Source organism: Acinonyx jubatus, chromosome D2 (assembly GCF_027475565.1).
Source record: "Acinonyx jubatus isolate Ajub_Pintada_27869175 chromosome D2, VMU_Ajub_asm_v1.0, whole genome shotgun sequence".
In the NCBI taxonomy this organism is placed as follows: domain Eukaryota; kingdom Metazoa; phylum Chordata; class Mammalia; order Carnivora; family Felidae; genus Acinonyx; species Acinonyx jubatus.
The window spans coordinates 46,785,211-46,810,571 of record NC_069393.1 but is presented as its reverse complement, the minus strand read 5'-3'; the positions used below and the strand labels follow the sequence as shown (position 1 = coordinate 46,810,571).

General features: G+C 48.0%; 1 protein-coding gene across 1 annotated transcript in view; it reads left to right on the top strand.

The window, feature by feature from the left end:
* Positions 1-25,361, top strand: part of ALOX5 (arachidonate 5-lipoxygenase) — a 49,949-nt gene that overhangs the window by 6,965 nt on the left and 17,623 nt on the right. The window contains exons 3-4 of the mRNA XM_027062562.2: positions 3,738-3,819; positions 14,167-14,289. Of these exons, the coding sequence (XP_026918363.1) occupies positions 3,738-3,819; positions 14,167-14,289 (205 nt within the window). The remainder of the gene's footprint in view (positions 1-3,737; positions 3,820-14,166; positions 14,290-25,361) is intronic.

Sequence of the window (25,361 nt, the reverse complement as noted above, 5' to 3'; positions counted from 1 at the left end):
GAGAATTTTAAACAGACTCCATGCTCAGTGTGGAGACCAACACAGGGCTCGATCCCACCACGCTGGGATCATGACCTCAGCCAAAATCAAGAGTCGGACGCTCAACCAACTGAGTCACCCAGGCGCCCCCTCCCATTGTTTCTGACATGGAATTTAAGGAACCAATTTCCAAAAATATTTCTGAATGGAATGATTGGAGCTAGAAAGATTTTTGTTCCCTGACCTCACAGAAAAAAAAAAAAAAAAAATCACCAAATTCACTCTGTCTTGTGGCCAGAACGTGAACAGTTGTGGACAGGGCACTTCTCTTTCTCTAGTATCAGAAAAACACTAGCTCCAAGTCTCTCCCTGCCCCTCCCACGAGGGGTCTTGGTTGTGCAGTCCTTCTCCTCACAGACCCCGCATCCCTTTCTAGCAAAAAACATATGGCACATTCAAATGAGGATGTTTAGAAAAGTATAGGCTAGGAGGCCTGGGTGGCTCAGTCGGTTAAGCATCTGGCTCTTGACTTCAGCTCAGGTCATGATGTCACAATTTGTGGGTTCAAGCCCCACATCAGGCTCTCTGCTGACAGCACGGAGCCTGCTTGGAATTCTCTCTCTCTCTCCCCCTCCCCTGCTCATGCTCTCTCTCTCTCTCTCTCTCCCTCTCTCTCTCAAAATAAATAAATAAACATAAAAAAAGAAAGGTGTAGGCCAAACTTGGTTTACTCTGTGTATTAGTTTCTAGGACTGCCATAACAAATTACCACAAACTGGGAAGCCTTCAAAAAATATACACTGAATTTTTTTTTAATATTTAGAATTTATGGGTTTGGGATGAATTATTTAAAAATTGATTGTATTAAGACTTCCTAGGTGGTGACTATAGTTGATAATACCATACTGTATATTTGAAAATTGCTAAGAGGACAGATCTTAAAAGTTCTCATCAGGGGAGGTGGGCGGGGATGGGTGAGATAGGTGATGGGGATTAAGGAATGCACTTGCTGTGATGAGCATGGGGTAATGTGTGGAAGTGTTGAATCACTACATTGTACACCTGAAACTAATGTTACACTGTTTAGTGGAGTGAAAATAAAAATTTAAAAGTTCTCATCACAAGAAAAAACAAAGAAAGAAAGGTGTAGACCATTAGCACTGCCAGTCCTGCTGGGGTGAGGGGAGGGGAAGAATGCCAGAATAATCCAGATAGGGAGTGTCCTAGAGACAGAGCTCCCTTGGGAGTAGCTGTGGCCCCTAGTAGAGATGCAGACAGCAGGGAGACACTACAAGAGGACCTGGGGAATAAATGTCCTCTCCTCACTCTCCAGTGCCCTCCTCTCTCTGGTCAGGGCTCCCAGTGGCTGAACCCAACACAAAGCCCATTGATGCAATTTATTCAAATTGAGGACAAGATCAGGGACCTTCAGGGACAGGATGAGGTGAAGGGTAGATTCTGAAGGGGCACATGGAAGCTGCCCATCCAGCATGTTTCGCTTATCAGTTCCTCTGTAACAATCTTTGTGGATTTAAATAGCCATTTCATTTTTTCATCATGGGATGGAAATTTGGAAAAGGTTCAGCTGGGTGGGTTGTCCGTGAGCCACGAAGCATCAACTGAGGACAATGGGCTAGAAGGCTCCCTTCGAGGACAGTTCCTCTCTCACATGTCTAGCACCTCAGGGCTCCATGGCCTCTCTCTCCACCTGGAAGCTCATTCTGGAAGCCTTCTCCATGGAGTTGGGCTTCTCACGGCTTGGCCCTCACAGGGTAGTTGCACTTCTTATGCGGTGGCTGGCTTCTAAGAGCGAGTATTCCAAGAGACAGAAAGTGGAAGCTGCCGGTCTCTTCATGTTTGGGCCTGGAAACTGTCAGGGGGTAGTTTCTACCTTATTCTGTTGGTCCAAGCAGTCACAGAGCCCATCCAAACTCAAAGGGGACATAGATCCCACCTCTCAATGGAAAGAATTTCAAAGAATTTATGGCCATCTTTAATCCACCCCATGGCACAATGACCAATCCTTTGGACAATCCGGAAATGAGGGGACCCTGCCCATGAGCGACATGGTAACCTCTGCAATCTAATGCTCCACCACTGCACCTGGGGTGAACATAAATGTCAGAGGGCTGTCACTGTGGTCCCAGGGATCGAGAGCACCTGTGTGAAAAGACAGCTTCATTAAGGCACTCACGTCAGTCTTTTGGAATCTACCCCCCTCTCCAGAACTCTGGGGCATTCAGTCTAGGCTTTGTCACCTGCTGTGTTCCCAAAAGTTCCATCGGTCACTGGGGTAGATGTCCGGCACCCTCAGGACCAGGAGAAATGGAGCTGACAGCTTTTGAGACTTGGTATGTGCAGTTCCACACGTTCTGACTTCTTCATACCACTGACATTGAAGACTCAATGCCTCAGAGCCAGGTGCCTGAGAAATAAGCTAATTCTTCGAGGTGGATTAGAGATGATGAATGTCGAGTGCCTACAACAGTGTCACCTACAGCCAATGGCAGCTGTTGTCAGTTAATATTCATCTTGCCTTCAGTGGCCTTAACCCTGCCCCCCGCTGGATGGCTTAACATCCCCACTGGAGAACAAAGAGGTGCCCCCTTGATCTTCCTCTCTGGGCCCCAGTTCCAAGCCCTGGACTGGAGCTTCCTCAGCCAGAAGGTGCTCTGAGTGTGGGCTAGGAACTGTTAGCTGTTGGTCTGTAAAGAGGTGGGTACCAAGACTGAGAGTAGGCATTTACAAACTTTTATAGCAACTTGCAAGAATTATTCTGTGACCGTTGCATCTTATAATAAAAACAGGGTTTATGCTTTGAATGTCCTTGGTTTGTTTTTTATTTCTTTTCTAGTAGTTAAGTTTTATTGTAGTTTACAGAAATATCAGTCTGTGATTAGATGGAAATTTTTAAACCCACAGAGAGCTGGAGAAGCACTATTATAGGAGATGCTCTGGAATCTTGGTAGGAGATGCTCTGGAATCTTGCTAGTCTGGGCTCCCACTGTGTTCACTGGCTTTACCCTAAATAACAGTATAAAGGGTAGTCATGAGCTGGCTTCTCCTGCTCTAAAGGCCCTGAGCAGCTTGACCTTGACTTTAGCCACTTGCCCCACTCCTGAGATGAGAGACAAGAGACCTTTGAATCTGGGCTTAGGGGGAGGAAGAGGAAGCCTAGGTCCATCATGATTGTAAGGACAATAATGTTAGTCATTGTTCCCACTTACTGGGTTTCAAGCATTGTGTGAAGTGCTCACTAAATCCCTACCATAACCCTGACATTGGCATTATCATACCCATTTTACATGTGGGGAAGCTAAGGCAACTTGCTCCATACACTGTACCTTCCAGAGAATCATTGTCCAGCCCCCATAAATCCTGATGACCACCAAGCCTGGCTCATGTATGTGGACATGATTCTCAGAGCTCCAAGGTGCAGGGCCCCCAGCTTGCCGAATGAGCAGGCAGTAAGAGGGGACACTGGATTTGTCTTTTATAATAGGCTAAGAGCATGGACATGAGTCTTGTGCTGAAAATCCACTCATTCGGTGTGTGACCTTGGGCAAAGTTCAAAGGCAAAGCTATTCAACCTCCCTAAGCCCCAGTTTCCTACACATGAACTGGGGAAGTGTTCAGAGGCTTAAATGAGATGATGCATATAAAGATGATGCATGGGCAGGTGTGTGAGGGAAACCTGAATATTGGACGTTGTTACCGTTCTTCCTGTGGCTCTTCTCACACCTGTCCTCTCCCCACAGCAAAGTTGGCCTGCGATGACCAAATTCACATTCTCAAGCAGCACAGACGTAAAGAGCTGGAAACACGACAAAAACAGTATCGGTGAGTTATGACGTCAGACCAGACAGCCCTGAATGAACTCTGCCCACAGCGTATGGCTGACCACTGCTGGTAAGCAATGGCCAGGCCACCAGTGCCCTGTAGTGCTCCTCGATCCCCAAGACCCACTTGACCTCCACTGTCCAGGCAGAGATGGTAAAGTGCATTATGGAGAAAACTGTGGGGAAACCATATCAGCATCTAGGGGGAATGGGGCAGCAAAAGCTTGGATTTACATTAATGTTCTTTCACCTCCTATTGTAGTGATTACCCCCTCACTTTTTATGTCTTCTGGTAATAATTCTATTATAAAAGTGATAAATAATCTCCAAAAAATTGGCAAATCTTTAGCTAACAGACCAAGAAAAAAAGAGTGAGAGAACTCAAATTTTTTAAAGTAGGAGAGAGGGAGCATCAGTACCCACCTCACACAAATTAAAATGTATAAAAGGGAATACTATGGACAGTTGTATACCAACAAATTAGATAACTTGAGTGAAATGGAGAAGTCCTAGAAAGATAGGAATGACCAAAACTGACTTCAGAATAAATAATTTGAATAGAACAATCACAAGCCAAAAGGTCGAATCAGTAATTTTGAAACTTCCCACAAAGAAAATCCTAGGCCCAGATGACCTCACTGATTAATTCTACCAAACGCTTAAAGAATTAGTACCAATCCTGCATAAGCTCTTCCAGAAAATACAAGAGGAGGGAACACATCCCAGTGCATTGAATGAGATCGGTGTTATACCAAAATCAGACAAAGACATCATAAGAAAACTATACACCAATGTCTCTTATGGATATAGATGTAAGCATTTTCAACAAAATGCTAGCAAACTGGATGCAACAGCGTGTGAAAGATATGATACAATATAGGATTTATCCCAAGTGTGCAAGGTTGGTTTAATATCCAAAAATCAATTAATGTAATGCACCATATCAGTAAAGAACAAAGAAACACATGAGCATCTCAAAAGACATATAAGAGTGCATTTGACAAAATCCAACATTCTTTCATGATTGAATAACGCTAAAAAAAATAGGAATTAAACAGAAATTTCTCAACCTGGTAAAGGGCACCTATAAAAAACCTTACAATTAATATCATTTTTTTTAACGTTTATTTTTGAGAGACAGAGAGACAGAGTGCGAGTGGGGGGAGGGGCAGAGAGAAAGGGAGACACAGAATCCACAACAGGCTCCAGGCTCTGAGGTATCAGCACAGAGCCCAACGTGGGGCTTGAACTCACGAACTGTGAGGTTGTGACCTGAACTGAAGTCGGAAGCTCCACTCAGTCAGTGGAGCTGGGTAGGTGTCCCCGGTTCATATTATTCTTAATGGGAAATGACTACATGCTTTCCTCCTAAAATCCAGGAACAAGATAAGGACGTCAGCTTTTGCCACTTCTGTGTGACATTGTACAGGATATTCTGGCCAGGGCAATTAGGCAAGAGGGGAGAAAGGGCACCCACGTTAAAGAGCGATAAGTAAAACCACTGCCATTCACAGATGAAATGATCTCGTATGTAGAAAATCCTAAGACGTTCACCAAAAAAAAATATTGGAACTGATAACCCAGCAAGGTTGCAGGATAAAAAATCAATATACACAATTCAGTTGTGTTTCTGTATGCTAATAATCAATCTGAAAATAAAGATAAGAAAACAGTTCCATGTGCAGTAACATCAAAAGGAATAAAGTATTTATGAATAAACTTAGCAAAAGAAGTCTAAGACTTACACAATGAAAACTACAAAACATTATTGAAAGTAATTAAAGAAGACCTAAATAAGGTGAAAGACATCTTACATTCATGGACCAGAGGACTTAATATTATAAAAATAGCAGTACTCCCCCAAAGCAGTGTGCATATTTAACACAATCCCTATCAAAGTCTCAGCTAACTTTTTTGCAGAAATTGACAAGATGATCCTAAAAATCATAAGGAAATGCAAGGAACCCATAATAGTCAAAATAATCTTGAAAAAAAAAACTTGGGGAACTCACACTTGCAATATCAGAATTACTACACTGCTGTGGTAATTAAAACAATTGTGGTATTGGCATAAGGTTAGATATATACAGAAATTAAATAGAATTGAGAGTCCAGAAGTTAGCCCTTGCATTTATGGTCAGTTAATTTTCAACAGAGGCAGCAAGACAATTCAATGGAGAAAGAATAGTCTTTTCAACAAATGGTGTTGGGACAACTGACTAGCCACATGCAAAAGAATGAAATTGGACCCTTACCCCACATACAAAAATTAACTTAAAGTGGATCAAATACTTAAATGTAAGAGCTAAAACTAAAACATTGAAAAGGACAGGGGTAAACTTTCATGGCCTTGCATTGGCAAAGTATTTTTAGATATGACAACAAAAGCTTAAACAACAAAGGAGAAATAGATAAGCTCATGTTATCAAATTTTAACCTTTGTGCTTCGAAGGATACCATCAAGAAAGTGAAAAGACAACTCACAGAATGGGATGAAATATTTGTAAATCATGGATCTGATAAGGGACTTGTATCCAGAATATATAAAGAGCTCTCACAAATCAATAATAAAGACAAATAATCCAATTTAAAAATAGAGAAGGATCTGAATAGACATTTTTCCAAGGAAGATATATACATGATCGATAAGTCCATGAAAAGATGCTTGACATCATTATTCATTAGGGAAATGCAAATCATTACCACTTCACATTTACTATGAAAGTCAGATAATAACAAGAGTTGTGAGGATGTGGAGAAATCAGAACCTTCATACACTCCTGGTAGGAATGTAAAATATGCAGCTGCTTTGGAAAACAGTCTAGTAGTTACTCAAGTTGTTAAATCAAGAGTTACTAGATAATCCAGCAGTTCCACATCTAGGCATATGCCTAAGAAAACTAAAATATATGTCCGCACACAAACTTGTATATGAATGTTTACATTATCCATAAGAACCAAAGGTGAATACAACCCAGATGCCCATTAACTGATGAATCTGTAAATAAAATGCGGTATGTCTATACATGGAAACTATTTTGGCCATAAAAAAATGAATAAGCACTTCTCCAGAGAAAATATATGGCGAACAAGCATTTGAAAGGATGCTCAACATCATTAATCATCAGGAAAGTGCAAATCAAAATCACAGTGAGATAGCATGTCACACCCGCTAGGATGACTAGAATCAAAAAGAGAAACTGGAGCCATGAAACTTTTTTTTTTGGGGGGGACAGAGAGAGACAGAGCATGAATGGGGGAGGGGCAGAGAGAGAGGGAGACACAGAATCGGAAACAGGCTCCAGGCTCCGAGCCATCAGCCCAGAGCCCGACGTGGGGCTCGAACTCACGGACCGCGAGATCGTGACCTGGCTGAAGTCAGACGCCCAACCAACTGCGCCACCCAGGCGCCCCGAAACATTTTTGGTAGAATATAAAATGGTACAGCCACCTTGAAAAACAGGTTAGCAGTTTCTCAAAACTTTTTAAAAATTTTTTTTTATTTTTTAGAGAGAGAGGGGGAAGTCAGGGAAGTGGGGCAAAGGGAGAGGGAAAGAATCTTAAGCAGGCTTCTCACTCAGCATAGAGCCCGACATGGCACTCGATCCCACGACCCTGGGATCGTGACCTGAGCCAAAATCAAGAGTCAGATGTTCAGCCAAATGAGCCACCCAGGTGCCCCACAGCTTCTCAAATCTTGAACAGACTTCCTACTAGCAGTTCTATCCCTTTTTTCTTATTGTGCATGGTGGCTACACAAGAGTAATGAAAATAGGTTTCTACACACACACACACACACACACACACACACAAGCTTTATATAAATATTCATAGCAACATCACTTATAATAGCCCAAAGGTGGAAACAACATAAATTCCATTACCTGATGAATGGATAAACAAAATGTGGTATATTCATATAATGGAATGTTATTTGGCATTAAAAAGAATGAACTACGGATACATACTAAACCATGGATGAACCTCAAAAACATTATGCTAAACAGGAAAGTCATTTACAAAACACCACATACTGTATGATTCTATTTTATGAAATGTCTGGAACAGGCAAGTCTGTGGACACAGATTAGTAGACTGTTGGTTGCCCAGGACTGGAAGTTGGGGATGGACACGGACAGTGACTATTAACGGGCACAAGGTTTCTTTTTGGGGTGAAAATATCCCCAAATTAGACTTTGGTGAAGCCTGCACAATTCTGTAAGTACACTAAAAAACTTCATCGGATACTTTTAAGGGGGGAATTTTATTGTATGTAAATTACAACTCAATATAGCTGTTTTGGGAAATAACACATGATCTAGAGCGCTCATCTGGAAAACGGTGGTCAGTGGGCTATATCCAGCCTATAAATTTGTTTCATGGTCGCTGTGGAGTTCTGAGTAAACAGGGCCCAGGTTTCCTCAGTCCAATACCTGTCCGCTGTCTGTGTCAAGGCATCTTTCAGGTCCTACTTTGGCCTTTGTAGACCTTGAGTCTGTGACTCCTTCCAAGGGAGAAGAATGGATGGACTCATGCTAACCAGTCAGCATGGTTACCTGGGCTATGGCGAGGCTCTTGGGGAGTGATGACCATGACAGCTTTCCACGTATGTCTCTATGGTGTAACTTCCTACAAAGAGTATGCAGTATGTCAGGCTTTTTTAATCCAATAAAGCAAAAGAAGGGCAGTCAATGACCTGCTGCTATGCAGAGCAACATAGGCAAACCTCACAAGTACAGTGTTGGATACCGGAAGTGAGGCACACCGTGTCTGACCAATCCATAGAGTTTGGAAGTCTGTTGTTTAGGGACAGTTACATAGCAGTGGGACAATAGACAACAGCAAGGAAATGATTCTCATAAAAGGGAGGACGGTGATCAGGGGAGGCTAAGCGGGAAAGCAGGTGCGGTGTGGGGATACTGGTAACGTTCTGATTCTTGATCTGGATGTTGGTTATACAGATGTTTTGTGCATTTTTCTCCATGTGTGTGCATACATATCCATATCCACACATACATACATGTGTTTATATGTTTGATTTCATAATAAAAATTTAAAATGAAATTTTTATGTCTTTATATCAGGTGAAGGAGGGTAATCTGATTATACTTGAGTAATGTTAAAGATTTATGAATTTGTGGTTTATTTTAAAACTTTCGTGTGTGAGCCTCTGGGCTCAGACACCATGTGATGCGTTCTGGGACTTTTGTGTTTGGTGCAGTGCACAAGGCGTTGTCCGAAAGCTCTGCACCACCATTCCCATCTTAAAACATTGTTATTTCTCAGCTCCTTCCTCAGCTTTCCTCCCCACTTCAGCCACCTGTGTCAGAGCCCCTACAGTGAGCATCCCATGTGCGTTTGGCCTTGTGGAAAGAAGGAATCCTAGTTTGCAGTGACATTAAACAGCTTTCAGAGAATCAGGCTAGTTTGTGTCCTGTTAGGAGAGTGGACAGGAAGTTTTATCAGTTCCACTGTCATTCAGACTAAGATGTTAATGGCTGATAAATTAGTCTTACAGGCATGTTGTCTTAACGCAGTATTTTCCAAAGTGTGCCCTGGAGCAGCGGCCCCATAACTTTCTCCCCGTGGTGAGACAAGTTTGGGAAACTGTTCATCACCTCCTCCTCCTGGAGGTTCCCGATGCACATAAGCAGTGAGAATTCTGAGAAGTTCTGTGGTAGTGGACTGTGGTTAATTTTTTTCTCCCACCCAGTGTTTCCCAAGAGAGTTGGACGTACAATTCTTAACATCTCACAGAACAAGTACTCTGTGGAGCACCCTTTGGGAAGTACCCCTTTATTAGGGAGCAGTGGATTCAGTGGTGTGTTTGTTTCACAGGGACAGGGCTTTGACAGGGTCTAGGGAGATGGGGCCAAGGGCTTTTCCAGTGAAATAGTTATCCCTCTTCTTAGATCTAATCGTCATTGTTTCTTCCTCCTTCCACTCATCTGCCCTCTTCAGACGCCCTCCTCTGCTTCCGTTCAGGAAGCACTGAACTTTGCACCGTCTGCATAATCTAGGAGTTCCTCTTTCACACGAACTCTCGAGCTTCCAGATGAGAGTTGGAAGTAAAGTAAGAATAGTCTCCAATCTGTCAGGGAGCTGCAAGCCCAGCTGGCCTTCGTCCCTCAGTCAGCCTGGCAGGGAAGTGGAGAAGCCCACGCAGGTCATAACGCCCTGACCCCATTCTCACTGTGACTATGCACCTGGCTGGTGTGCACGCACACACAGCAGCGGATAGAGTAGTGGTTTGTAACCTACAGCGTTTGATCATTTTGTGACTTGCTTTTTTTCACTCGTCATTCTGTTTTGAAGGGCAGCCGGTTGACACAGACAGGTGTCATCCATTCACTTAGCTCCTGTATAGCACACCATTGCACGAACAAACCACCAGGCTCACCCACTCTCCTGCTGATGGACATGTAGACCGTCTTTAATGTCTGGCTGTCACAAGCCACACCAGAGTGAGCTCTCTCATCTGTCTCCTGGTGCTCTTATGGAAGAATTTCTCTAGGGAATATTCTTAGAAGTAGACCTGCAGGATAGCAGACCATACTGTGAGTTTTCTAGATATCACCACTCGTATTCCAAAGGGGTTCTGCCAGTTTTCACCCCTAGCAGCTGTTTCTTAGTGTTGCACTTTCCCTACATCATTGACACACTTTGCATCTTGAGACATTCTCATTGGTGTCGGTCTGATGTGTCTGAAATAGTATCTCATTGATTTCCTCATTCTTACGTTGCCACATATTTCTCACTGTATGTGAATTCAGCCATTCCCCTGTTGTTTGCTTCGTGTGTGTGTGTGTGTGTGTGTGTGTGTATTTGGCGTTACCAACAGTGTGGCAAGAGGCAACCTTGTACAAGCAGCTTGATGTCCTGGTGATTTCATTACTGTCAGATTAATTTCCAGAACTCACCTTGCTGGGTCAAATTAGCAGTTTCATTTTTAAAAGTACTAACAAAAATCCTTTCTCACAATGTTATAGTAATTTTTGGTGCAATTTTCCAGTTGTATATGTATATATATGACATACCTGATGTCAATCTTTTACATTTTTGACAATCTAAAAACCCCTAAATTGGACCCCATGGTTGTTTTAATCTGCATTCCCCTGACCACTGGTGAGTTAAGCCTCTGTGCATTGCCTCTTCTTTGAATTGTCTATTTATATGCTTCATTTTTCTGTGTCCTCGTTATTATTCATCTAAAGGAGCCCTTTGTGTGTTCAGATAGCACCTTTTCGTTATGAGTATGGTATATGTCATTTGTCTACTGTTGCTTGTGTCGCAGATTTTAGTTCTTTATTTTCTTAACTATATGTATTGGTTTTCCTTTATAACTTTTGGGTTTCCTGCTTTATGTAACAAGGCCCTCCCCACCCCAGTGTTACATAAATATACCTATATTTTTGTCTAACTTTTACAATTTAGTTTTTTAACATTAGGCTTTTAACTCACCTGACATGTATTTTTATACATGATGTGAAGTAGGGGGTCAAACATCCCGGTGTCACTTATTACATAACACACTCCTTCCTACTGCCCAGGGATGATGCCCATAGCACACAGAGCTGGCACAGCCTGGTGGGATGTGCATGGGCTCTGAAGCCAGTTTCTGAGCTCTACTCCCACTTACTCCATCTTGTTAAAGTTGTTTGGTCTCTGTGTGCCTCCTTCCTCCTCTCCCTCTCCCCCCTCTTCCGCCCTCCCCTCTCCCCCTTCTTCCTCCTCCTTCCTCCCTTCTCCACTTCTCCTCTCCCCCTCCCTCCCCCTCCTCCTTCCTCTCCTCTCCACCTCCCTTCCTCTCCACCTCCCCCTCTCCCTCCCTCCCCTTTCCCCTTCCCTCCCTTCTCTCTCCCCCTCCCTCTTCCCTCCCTCCCCTCTCTCCCCACACTTCTTTTTCCTCCCCTTCTCCCTTCCACCCCCTCCCTCCTTCCCTCTCCCCCTCCCTACTTTCTCTGTTTCCCTCCCTCTTTCTCCCCCTACCCCCACAGTCTTCTCTCTCTTTGACATTTTAACATTTAATAAGTGTGTATCTATACATGCCCTTTTCCCCCTTTCTTTCTACCTAGGACTTACTTAGAAAATTGAGGTCTCTTCAACTTAAGAAAGTTTTTCTCTTATTTCTTGATTTTCACTTCTCTCTATATTCCTCTCTCTCCTTTTGGACTTCTTAGTCTCTGCATATTAAATCTTCTAGGTTTGCCTTTCATGTCTCTTGTGTTTTCTTTTCTTTTTAAGTTTTTATTTTAATTACAGTTAGTTAACATACAGTGTCATATTTGTTTTAGGTATACAGTATTCATCACTTCCATAAAACACCCGGTGCTCATCACAACAAGTGCCCTCCGTAATCCCCATCATGGCTTCCATTTCTTTGTGTTTTTGCTCTGTATTTGTGTTATGTTTTCTTCCATTTTGTACAGAGCAGTGCCTGGCACATGACAGGTGCTCAGTAATTACTTCCTTAATGAATACATTTTGTGCAGGAAACAAATTAGATCTCACAGTGACTCTTCTCTTTTCCCATTTCTCTGTGGAATTTTCAATTCAGAAATCATGTTTTGTGGCTGCAGAAGGTCTTTTTAGGGGCACCTGGCTGGCTCAGTCCGTAGAGCATCTGACTCTTGATCTCAGGGTTGTGAGTTCAAGACCCACGTTGGGCATGGGGTCTACTTTAAAAAAAGGAAAAAAAAGAAAATCTTTTTACATTCTACTGCATCTCTTTAACACTTCTTTTTTTAAGAAATTAAATGTCTTTAAAAAAAGAAATTAAATGTCTTTTTTGCACCTTCATTTCCTCTGCCTGGCGTGTTCAACTCCCTGTGGAGTGTGATTTTTTTTCTTTGCCTGTTTATCTATGGGCACGAAGATCTTTGGCCCCTGTGCAGGTCAGCCTGTCAGCTGTCTCAGGTAGCAGTGGCCTGCACTGGAAAAGGGACACAGGCGTCTGCTGGAGAGCTGGCAAACCACACAGTCTCCACGCACTGAGAGGCGGTAGTCTGCAGACCACGGAAGGTGGGCGCGTCCATCCATTAGTGCTGCCACCTTCAGGAGGTGGGGGGGACAGCAGTGGGGCAGGAGGTTCCAAGAAAATCAATTATTTTCTAAAACAAAGGGAAAAATCAGTAGATTAGTTGACGTTGTACACTTGTCTACATTTTATCAGCGTTGGTGTTAATACAAACAACAAATAGAGAAGATTTTCTTAAAGCCCAGGAAAATGGAATACTGTAAGTAAACCAACAGTGATAAATGACAGTGCCATGCAACAGAAAATGTTTTTCAAAATGCATTTGCTCCGGGCGACCATACCTAGCTCCTGTTCGCCTCTTGTGGTCCCAATGGGAGTCTTACCTGGCCAACAGGACAGCATGAAAAACCATGGGGATTTTTGGGACAGTAATAGCACAAGATGATATTAAAGGGATTCCAGACTTTTTCATGACCTCAACTCTCAGTGCTTTACTTTCTGTTGTGAGAAAGGTTTCAGAAAAGGAGAGTCAGGAATACAAGTGAAAAGCTGTTAACCCAGAATGTAAATTTTGATTTTTAAATAAATACGAGATCGTTTTCCCTGCCCTAAAGGAACAGACACTTTGGGTTAGTTTTGGTTTTGCCGTAAGAAAAAAAACAGCAAAATTTAAAAAACAAAATGTAAGTGCCCAATGCTGCAGGATAAGTTTCAAGGACACCGGTATCTGAAAATGTGGGCTGGATACAGTGCATGGCCTGTCTTGGGGGGGAGCTATTTTGATTTTAACAGTCACTAAACCTGCCACTGGCGGCAGTCTGTGTCCGAAGTCCAATCACCGTGCTGCCCTGGACACCTTACTTGGAAGGCATGCCCACTGTCCCCTTTCCCCAGCCACCACATACAGTCCAGGGGCACGTTGACCGAGCTGGTGGGACACTGGCTGTTCAGTTCAGCCTGGAAGTGGAGCGGCCTCAACCCTTTCTACCTCCAGTGACCGGCAAGGCAACTCTGTGCCAAGGGAGACAGGCAGTTGAATGTCCCGTCAAATCGGTGAGGTCTTCTGATGCTTCCTTTTCAGCTTCCTTTTACGCAGTGGCGCACACCTACTTCACTCGCCACTCCTCTGCTGTGAGCCCAGTCTCAGGTTCAGGGGACCTCACACCTCCTGCTGTGAAGCTCAGGGCACAGCAAAGCAGGCTACTGCCGGACCCCGGGAGGGGTCCCAGTACGTCACGGATGCACACTCAGCTATAACGTCTCGGCCTGACGGAGGGCACATCCTCAGACCGCAGGGGCAGGCTTTAGTCTGAGGGGCCAGCCCAAAGGCCAGGCATTTTACACAGTTTTCTTCTTTTTATTCATGCTCAGATGGATGGAGTGGAACCCTGGCTTCCCCTTGAGTATCGATGCCAAATACCACAAGGATCTACCCCGAGACATCCAGTTTGATAGTGAGAAGGGTGTGGACTTCGTTCTGAACTACTCCAAAGCGTGAGTTTCCAAGAACCTAAGGATGCTGGGCAGTCCCTCCAGGGGCCAGGGCCACGGATGGAACCCTCAGTCCTTTCCTTGTGGGAGCTCTGGGCTGGGGAGCAGCTCAGCTGGTCTTCCCAAATCACTTGATTGTATCCGATGTGCAACCGCAGGGTAGCCTGTATCTAAACAAAGTTATAACCTGGATGGCTCCAGACACCAAACATAGCTCTGTTGTCAGCCCAAGGTAGAGGTCTTTACCTGGAGTGCCCACCCCACCCATATCTCATCCCCCTATAGCCGATTCGGGGTTGGAGAGGGTCCACGCTGTCCCCTGGATAGAAGGGCTCTGCGGTAGTAATGGCCACCACGCCTGTGCTGATCGCTGACACCCATCCCCCCTGGTTGTCTGTCACAACAACCCCTTGAGGTAGGCATGATTATCCTCCCTTTGCAGTTGAAGAATCTGAGGAATAAGGAAGTCACATACCTTGCCCAGTGGCCCCTGCTAATAAATGGCAGAGATCCAAGTTCTGTGCTCCTTCTTTGCAGTTGAATAACGGCAGGGCTTTTAAAGTGTGCCAAACCCTGAGACTCCTTGGGTGCTTGTTAAAAACAGGGAGCCCCAGCCCCGTCCCAGGGCTAGTGGAGGAGCCTTTGAAGTTGTACTTTGACACTCTGGGGAGTTCCCGCAAGCATACAAATCTAGAAAACTCTCCAACCGTGGTTCTGCCACCTGATGGAGCCATAGAATGCCCTGTGGAGCTTCAGCACTTCTTGGTGCCAGGCCAGCCCCACAGCCAGGAAGAGAGTCTCCCAGGACGGGGCCCTGGCCTCAGGTAGGCATATCCTGGGGTGACATTTGCTCAGTGCCCAGCTGCTCCCCTTGAGAAGGGCGTCTTCTGGTCAGACTTCTGAAAGGTAAGCACAAGAGACCACACTCAGGCCTGTGCCAAAGTCTTCTTCCTCTGGACATTTTGGAAGCGCTCTACACACACACACACACACACACACAGCCTCATAATCAGCCTCTGTAGGGAACCCCCTCACATTAGCAAGGCCGTTTGCACTGGTGTCCCTCAGGCTGCCTGAGAGGGAACAAGTGGTAGGGGTCTAACACTTAGCAAGCCTCTGCCGAGGGCCGGGCTCTTAGGTGTGGGCATCTTCTACTAGAATCATCTGTTTTCACTTTCACAGCCACGCTGGGAGGTAGATACTGTTCTTGAATGCTTCCAGGTAAATAATCTGGATCCAGGTCAAGGAATTTGCCTAAGGTCATTCAGGCAGAAATCAGCAAAACCCGAATTTGCATTCAGATCTCTTTGGGTCCAAAGCTGGGGATTTTTTCCCCTGCTACAGTTGGGACCAACTGGGGAGAAAAATTAAAACCCAACATCTGGACTAGTAATGCAGTAGTACCCAACATCTGGTTCCCTGGAAACATCAGGGCAATTAAACATCTGATTTCCCACCCAGGGATCCCCAAAGGCAGGTGGCTTTGGTAGGGCAGAGCCCTGACCAGGATGGTGCAAGCAGGACAGAAACCCCTTCTGAGAGGGGCAGTTTGAAGAGAAAATGATAAGGATGGAGAAGCAGTGAGGTCAGAGGAGAAGATACTGCTTTGGGGAATCATCCCACCTGTACTTAGTGATGGTGAAGGGATGGATGGCGGAGTGATGGTGGATGGATGGATGGTGGGTGGAGGGGTGGATGGAAAGAGGAAGGGAGGGAGGGTGGAGAGAGGGAGGATGGAAGGAGGGCAGGAGGGTGGACGGTTGGTGGAGAAATACCTGGAGGGTGGATGGATAGATGGTGAGTGGGTGGATGGACGGTGGAGTGAAGGCCAGGCTGTGCCTTTCTTATGTCTGCTCAGTGTTCCTGGAATTAATTGTCATCTTTGTACCTCTGGAGCCTAGCACAGCAGCTGCCACAGAATAGGTGCTCAGTAAACTCTGTCAAAATGGGAGTCTGACCCCACTGGCCTCTGACCCCTCAGGGGCCTTTGTTACCACCTCATGGGCCCTCACTTCACACACACACACACACACACACACACACTCTCTCTCTCTCTCTCTCTCTCTCTCATCCTCTCTTTCTTTCTCTCCCCCTGGCTCTCTCTCTGGCTTTCTCTCTCTCTCTCTCTCTGCCTGCTTCTCTCTCTCTCTCTCTCTCTCTCTCTCTCTCTCTCTCTCTCTCTCTCACACACACACACACACACACACACACACACACACACACAATTACCTTTCTTCTCTCACATGTCCCATCCTAGAAGTGTGTTTAATATTACTTCCATGCTGCCTCGGCCCAGCCTGTCCTGCCCAAACTATTAAACCAGCATCTGTAGCCCACCTCTACCTATATTTTAAAAGCTCCCGCGGGGATTCCAGTGTGCAGTCAGGGTTGAAACCACTGGCCTCAATGCCTCCCTTGGCCTCATCCTCCACTCAGTTGGATGTGGGATCACGTCTATTTCCTGGGGTCTCCGAGTGCATCTCCTTCCCTCCCAGCTCTGTCATCTCTCCCCGGGACACTCAGGAACATCCTTCGACCTGCTTCCCCAGGATCCATCCCACACAGCAATTGGAAGTTCGTTCTCAAGCACACATACAGTTTTTTGGAGGCTCCTTCTATAAGGGCAAATCTAATTCTTTTACTCCTCCATCTAAAATCCCTCAGTGATTACCCCAACTACAGGCGAGAGTCCAGACCTCTCTGCCCAGCTCCCCTGCCCTCTCCCTTGCCCCCAGATGCACAGAACACTTTAGCCATGTGCTCCCAGCACCAGTTTGCAGGGCATCTTCGTGCCCTTGCTTTGCATGAGCTATTTCCTCCACCTTGAATACCATCCTTCCTTTCTTGGCCTGGAGAAATCCAACTCCTCATTTTTAAGGACCTGGATGAGGTGACCCTTCTCCAAGAAGCGCCTAGAAGCATCTAGAAGCCCCTAGGCCTGAGTGAGGTCTCTTCCCCTGTGCGACCCAGCACTGGCCACACAAACCACCGTTTCTCCAATGACACATCGACCCACCTTTCTTCACATCTGCCATGTAACTTGGCCCCTTGAGCTATGGACTGTTTAGAAGGAACACAGCTAAGAAATCTTGAGATGGGCCCTCAGCCCCTCCTGGTACAGCACAGCTGGTCACATCAGCTAAGCCTCACTTCTGCTGGCTAAGGACCATGAGGTTCTAAGAAGGAGATAAGAGATGTGTCCCTGCATTCGAGCAGAGCACAGCCTGAGCCAAGGGGACTAGACCTCAGGGAGGTAGCTCAAAGCACCCCACCCCCACCCCAGGGAGATGAGGGGTGCATGGGAGAGGGCTCTAGGCCAGTGGAAGGTGATCTTGGGAAGCTAACATCTCTGAGCCTCAGTGTCTCACCCACAGCTCCTACTCGGGGTCGTTGTGAGAATATAATGGGGCCATGTGTCAACCCTGCACAGAGAAGTTTCTCCCTAAAAACAGCATTAATTTCCATCCATTTTTGGTAATGGGGTCAGGCCAGCCAGGACCTGGCTGAGCACCTGCCCTCAGATCGGCCTCTCCCCTCAAGGACTCAAAGAGGGACCGTCACTCTGTCTGGTGTTACCTTGTCACGGAGTCCAGGAAGGCTTCATAGTAGAAGGGCATCTGACTTGGCCTTGTCACCGGCCAGGCACACAAGCAGGGGCCTAGAGGGATGGGACAAGGATGCTCTGGCAGGGTCAGCTCTGGGCAGAGGTCAGCTGTGGCTGGGCCTGCTCACAGAACCGAGTGAGTTGTGACATTTCCTGGGAGCATCAAAGCAGGAGCAGCTTGTATGTTTACTCACTGTTTGCAGCCCCGGAGTTCGATTGCAGGAGGTTGGCAGGCTGATAAGGGAATGTACCTTTAAAGGAAATTGAGAAAAAGAGCTTCCTTCCTGGTAAGGTAGAACAGTGCAGAAATATGACTGAGTTCTGGGAGAGGTCACCAGCCTGGTGCCAAGACCAAGGTGCTCGACCCTTACCCACTGTGCATTTCCTGCCAGATGAGACCAGGTGGAGGCAGCTCCTTGAAGGAGCGTCCTTCTCCCCAAAGTCACAGGGGCACCTCGCCGTAAGCACAGACATCTTCCTGGGGGCCGGGGGGAGCACAGTTACAGCCTTCATGGACTGCTCTGGACCTGCATTTGCAGTGCTCAGTGAGAAACAGGGAGACGGGTGAGAAGTCAGAGCCACGTTGCAGAAGTGTGGCCTGGCAGCCTTTGAGGGCCTGACGAGAGAGCCCAGAGGTGAGGAAGGGGCTGACTGAAGACGGGGAGTGGGAGAGTAGGGAAGAATGCAGGATGTGGTGTGGATGGACCCGGGATCCCGTTGGAATTCATCAAAATGGGGAGAGACTGAGGGGGGCACCCAGGGCATCCTTGACGTGTGCATCTGGGTTATTGGGCAAATGGAGTGATCGTCACAAAGGGAAGCTGATGAGGGGGTGGGGGCGCCTTGGTGGCTCAGTTGGTTGAGCAACCGACTTCAGCTCAGGTCACGATCTCACAGTTCCTGAGTTTGAGCTCCACGTTGGGCTCGGCACTGGCAGTGCAGAGCCTGCTTGGGATTCTCCCTCTCTCTATCCCTCCCCTACTTGTGCTTTCTTTCTCTCTCAAAATAAATAAATAAACTTAAAAAAAAAAAAAAAGGAAGCTGGGGTGGGGAAGAAGCAGGGGGTAGATGAGTTCAGCTTAGGGGCATTGCTGAGGTTGACAGCCCCAGGCAGCCTCTGGAGGTGCCATCCAGGCTCAGGGCCAAGGGCCAGAGGCTTTGTGCCAGGGAGGGGCCGGGGGGAGTGTGGTCTGACAGCTGTAACCCCATTACCCCCTGCTCCCGGCCCCCTAGACAAGTCTCTGCTGCTTGTTTGGAGACCAGGCAAAATCACATGTACGGCAGCTCCTTGAGGGGAGTTGGTGGTGAAAAGAAGGGATCAGTTGTCTGAGATGAAGAAGGTCAGGAGCCTAGAGGGGATAGAGGGGATGAGTGGATGGGGCAGAGTTCCAGCGCAGGAGGGAAGAGGGGAAACAGGGTGGTGAGGCCTGGGGTGGGGCCGTTCGTTTCTCCAGAAACCAAAGCCGTGATGGGTTCTGTGCAGGAAGAAGACCCCATGCCCTCTTAGTGTCACCCCAGCTCAGAAACAAGTCGGCTCCACGTGACCGAAGCACTCGTAGAAAATAGTGTTCTTCCGTTAACTTCACAAATGCTACCCAAAAGCCCCTGATCTGGGAAATTTTAACAGCCGTGTATGTCCTCCTTCTAACTGATGTCTGGACATCTATATATCAACCCTGTTTACCTCTATCAAATTTTGTTAGACAATCAGACATGCGTCCCATTGGAAGATAAATATGTTGGGGAAATGTGGGGGGGGGGGCGACCTCCCACCTAAAAGGCAGACAACCTGGGGAATTTTAATTATATTTGCTAAAGTAGCATTTTGTTGTTGTTGTTGTTAAAAATGGATCATAAAAGGGGCGCCTGGGTGGCTCAGTCGGTTGAGTGTCCGACTTTGGCTCGGGTCATGATCTCGCAGTTCGTGAGTTCAAGCCCCACACCGGGCTCTGTGCTGTCAGTACAGAGCCTGCTTTGGATCCTCTGTCCCTCTCTCTCTGCCCCTCCCCCTGCTTGCACTCTCTCAAAAATAAATTTAAAAAAAATTTTTTTAAGAAGGATCATAAAAGAAGACATAACAAAACATTAAGTATGGTTTCCCTAAAAAAGGGTGTGTTCGGCCGTCAGATTACTTTGGAAGACCTTGCAACGTCTTCCAAAGAGGAATCTTTGGATTCCAAAGAGGAATCTTCAGCAGTGGTTCTCAAACCGTAGCTTGCAGCAGAATTCTCAGGGCGGGGGGGGAGCGGCTTGTTAAAAATCTGGATTTCTGGACCCAACCTCCAGAGTTTCTGATTCAGGGGGTCTGAGGCAGGGCCTAAGAATCTGCATTTTTAACAAGGTCCCACACATGCTGATGCTGTAGGTCTGGGGACCACTGAGAACCCCTGCTCTCCCAGGACTGTTAGGCCTTGAGAAATCCTGGTGTAAAGAAATCTGTTTAAGGCCCCTGTGCTCTCCCAATTCCTCAGACTGGCTTGCCTTTCTAGGCGGAAGACCCCACGGAGCAGGTGTCCCACAGGGCACAGGAGGGAGGAGGACCTTTCCCCTTCTTATTTCCTCACTCCCCTGTGTCGTCCTCAGCTCTTCACTTTAGTTAGCTCCACTGGCATTTATGGAGTGCCTACTGTATGCCTGGACCCTGGAACTCTTCTCAGTACCAGTGGTCCCTGTCTTTTCTTTTCCCGTGCCCCTCCCCCATGTCTACCTCAAGCCTGCCCCAGGACTAGAAAAAGAAAATGCCAACTCCTGCCATGAAACAAACTCAGTAAAGGAAGGTGCAGTTTTAACTGAATGTGGCTGTTTTTGCAAGGCTCATTCTACAGTAGCTGAGCTCCTCCCGGACACTGGGCAGCTGCCCCAAGCCATCCTTGCTTAAGGTGGTAAGGACAAGCAATCAGCCAGGCTGCCCAGTGAGGGAACAGGAGTCCAGACACCTTCTCTCAAGCATTCTCATCCACGTGGATCTGTGTGGGACATTGGTAGACACAGGTTTTGATCAGGGTGTCTGAGTGGGGAGAGAGTCTGCATTCCCAGCAAGCCCTCATGCTGGTCTCTAGACCTGACTCAGAGCAGCGAGTGGTTGTACTTTGCTTTCCTGGGGAAAAAAAAATCTACTCATCTATTAAAATTACAGTAACAAGTATCAACCCATCACTTGTTACCCTTTAAAGCAAAAGGTTGCCTCATTTAGAGCCTGGCAACCAGGGTTGATTCAAACTCTAGCTGTCATCTTGGGAGAGCTGTTTCAGTTTCCTCTCTGTAAGATGAGACTGATGAGGCCTAGCTGCTAGAATTAAGAGATTTAAGTGAGCTCCTGTTTGCAGTGGCCCCACGGTGCTGTCCGGCACACCGTTAGGTGAGTTCCCTCGAGTGTCTCCATTCTGGATGCTAGGGAGGACTTTCTCCTCATTCCTGAGCCTGAGGCAGGAGCCGGCTGGGGAGCTGCCTCCTCAGGCACTGCCACTGCCCATTTGCTAGCTCTGCTGGGCTTCCTCTACCCCTATGGGAGCAGGGCTGGAGGAGCCACTCCTGCTCCTCCTTTGACAAATGCTTATTGAGCTCCTGGTGGGGTGGGGCTAGAGAGGAATCAAAAGTGGCCTTTTGGTCCAGCTCCAAGAAACTCACAGTATAGTGGGACCAAGTTGTGGATAGTTCATCATAATAGCATGGAGTAGCTATTCCTTAGGAAAGGAGTGCAGGGGAGGAAGTAACTCGGGGGGTTGGGAGGGGGACTGCATTAGAAATATGCTTTCCAAGAGAGAAGATGCCCAACCTGGGTTTTGAAGGATGCATAGGAGTTTACTATGCTGATTGGAGGAGTAGAGGGGATGGCATTTTAGGCAGTGAGAATTCTGGTGAGCCAGGGGGACCAGAGTAGAGGTCTGTGTGGGGAAATGGTCAGAAGGTGGGCAAGGAGCCCAGCCTTTACCTGAGAGGGGGAGGGGGGGAAAGTACCGTGGTGGTCCAAGAGGCTCAGCATTTTAGTGTCAAGAAGAAAGGAGCTGGTTGTCAGATGCACTAGAGAGATCCGGGGAGGTTAGGGCTGTAGGGCCCTTCGGATGCAGCCGCTAGGAAGTCACCAGTGCCCTGGATGAGAGCACTTTCCGGGGACAAAGAGGACAGGAAGAAAAGACCAGGAAAAAGGTGAGGATTCTTCTGTGAATTGGGTGTGAAGGAAGAAAGAGGATGAGTGAATGAGAGAGGAAGACCCAGTGGAAGGAAGAGGGTAAAGTGCTGTGCTGCAGACAGGATTTTGGACTTGTCTGCTGGTCCCCCAGAACGCCAGTACCTAAGGCTGCAGCCTTTAATATTAACAGTGAGTGATAATTATGGCACGACTTGCTAATGTTTGTGGAATTCTTTTTATGTACCAGTGTTTTCTGTACATCATGTCAGCCCTGCGAGGCGGGGGCAGTCATGTGCCCGTTTCACAGATGAGAAAACTGAGCCACAACAAGATTAGGGACTCGCCTAGGGCCACGTGGCCAGGAGGCGATGGGGCTGGGATCTTAGGCCGGGCCCTTAACCCCTGTGCTGGCCAGCACCATCTCAGCTGCCATCTGTCGGGGACTCCCAGCCCCATGCAGATTTGTGTCCAAACACAAACACTTGGGTCGGGGGTTCTGAGACCCCCTGGTCCGGCCCCCGACCAGTGCCTGGCAGTCCCCTGTGCATGGACAGTTCCTGATAGAACCCACAGACCCAGAGCCTCGCTAGCCTGCATCCCCACAGCCTACGCCATAGCATGCCACTGTGCCCATGGTTAAACCCGGTCCCGCCTGCGGAAAACAAACTTGTGGCCGAGGTCGCCAGAGACACCCTCCCCGTTGAACCTCCAGCTCGGGGCAGTCATTTCCGTGCCACTTCTGGATAACTCCAGTGGCTTGTCCTCCGGGCCACCTGCTCTGCCTGGAACGCGGCTAGCCCTCCTCAGGAAGCTTTGCCCCCAACTCCAAACAGCCAAACTGTGAAGTGGAAAATGGAGAAGCTGTTAGAAGGAAAGGGGCAGGGGAAGCAGAGGCGACGAGGGCTCTCCCCTGTCCTGCCTCAGAGCAAGCACATTCCCGCCTGGCTGTGTGACCTTGCGTGAGCCAGGTGCCCTCTTTTGGGCAGGTCCTCTTCGTGCCGTAACAGACCTTTGAAGCCCCGGTATTCCTGTTGCGATAAGCATGTGGAAATGTTTTGCCTGTAGATGACATGCAAATATTTTCCTCCTAATTCCACTTCTTTCTGAGTCTCTGGCTTCCTCCAAGTACTGCCACACCCCACCGTGTTGTCAGTGCCAGATTTCTGTTTTGAAGTCAGAGAGACCCAGCTGGGGAGACCATGAGCCACATGGGGCTGTGACTCACCCCTGGTTCCTCACAAGATCCCCCAGGGCCGAGGACCTCTTTCCTGGGCACCATCTCGTACTGGGCTGGGCTGGGGCTGCCAGGATTGTAGAGGCCTGGGAAGGCGTCTCCTCCCTCAGAGATGAGTCCTTTTCCATCTGACAGTGGGTGTCACAGGGACATTTGTTCCTCTAGTTTAACAGTGGTTCTGTGCCAGGAGGCTCAGCTGACGGGGGAGGTGGAGGAGGAAGGGGCAACAAGTCTGAAAGAAGCTTCCCTGGGGGCCTGCCTAGCGGTGGTGAGGCACAAAAGCAAGTGTGTAAAATAAACATGTGTGGGGAAAACCCCCCAAAAACCCCAAAACACAAAAAACAAGCACGTGTGTAAAAGGTCCTCCTTCCTGGGGAGGGGTTGGGGTAGAAGGGTCGAGGACACCAGCCTAGAGGAAGACACCAGCATCATTCTCCAGCCCCCCGGGGTGCTGAGCACCTGCTGTGCCTGCCACTCTACCCAGGCTGCACTCCAGCACCTTCCAAGGACTACAGCCTGTCAGTAGCCTGCAAGGCAGCTGGGTCATCCAACTCACAGAGAAGTCAAGGCCCACCGAGGTTACCAGGCTCGTGGCCCCTCGGCTCGCTCCTGGGCAGTGTGGGCTCCTAGGGGGTCCCAGGGTGGCATTTGTGAGACTGAGGGGGGATGCGGAGGGGAGTCATAAAGGCATGTCATGTTCTGCCTCAGGTGCCTTCTCCATGTCTGGCAGGGCTGGGAGGGGCCCCCTGAGTTTCCTGCTTATCTGCCAAGTCGCTGCACTCAGTCACAAAGACTTGCCGCCCTCATGCATGCTCCCTGGTGCCTCGCCTGCAATGAGACAGCCATCTGTCCCCATCAGCCAGGTGGACTCTGGACAAAACACCCAAACTTCAGTCCTTTGATTCTGCTGGCAAAGGTGTGCGGTGGCTTTGGGACTCCTGAGCCTTTTTGTGACAGCACTTGGGCCCCAGCCAGCACCTCCCCTATCCCCCTTGTCCCCCAAGTAGTGAGTCCAAGGAGGTTCCCCGGGCCTGCACGGGTTAGGGCTACTGCTTCCGGGAGGGCTGGGCTCTGCTTGGGAGGTGGGTGGATAGGAAGGGGAGTTCCCTGGCGCCGGCCAGCTTGGTCCCCTGCCCCAGGTATTTGCACTGCCCTGCTCAGTGATCCCTGCTGCCTGAGCCACCGGAGCACCTGGAGGTCTAGGCTCAGCACTGAGCAACACAGACTCGCCCTTGCCCTCCAGGGGACTAAGGCAGACTCAGGTATTCGTGTTTACTGTACTTAATCTGCCATCAGTACTGCAGACATAGCATCACAGGCAGCCCGGTCTGGGGAAGGGGTGACTTCCGTGAGATCAAAGGAGGAGTTGGGGGTACTCCAGGCGAGCCCTCCAGACACCCCATAGGCTCAGGAGGTGACAAAAGGGGCACTGGGTATTCCATGCAAAGCCCCAAGCGAGGATATACAGGTAGGAGTCTTCGACTCTGGAGGAGTGGACAGTGAACATTGACAGTGGGGAAGAGACATGATAACTGCCTGGTATCCTCAGCGGTGGGTGTGGCCGAGAGAGAGAAACTAAGGCAGAGTGTGTCCCATGAGCACTGGCCAGAATTCCCTTGCCTCTGTCCTCCATCTTGCTTGAATTAGTAGGGAGGTCTGGGACACCTCTCACTCTTCCCCACCTTCCCCAGGCCCATCCCACAGTCGCCTCCTCCAGCCAGCCCCTGGGATTGCTCAGGCCACTCAGATCTCACTCTTGAGTACCTGCAGCCTGCATTTTAAATTCATCAAGCTCCTGTCCTGGCTTATTTTGCTATCCTGTGTAACGAGCATTTGGAAAACTATCTCCCTCAGCACCAGGCACAGAGCCAGAGTTAAGCAGAAAGCAAAGGATACACTCGATGGAATCCCTCATCCCCTAAAACCCCAGAAGACTAGGTAGAGCAGCTGCAGAGGAGATAACGGCACTCTGTGCCTGGACGCTTTGCACCGGGGCGGGGGGGGGGGGAGGGGGGGCAGCAAAAGTTTGATGAATGAATGAATGAAGGCATGGACGAAAGCAGGCGTGGATGGGACAGGAGGCACTGTGGACAGTTCTCAAGGGCAGC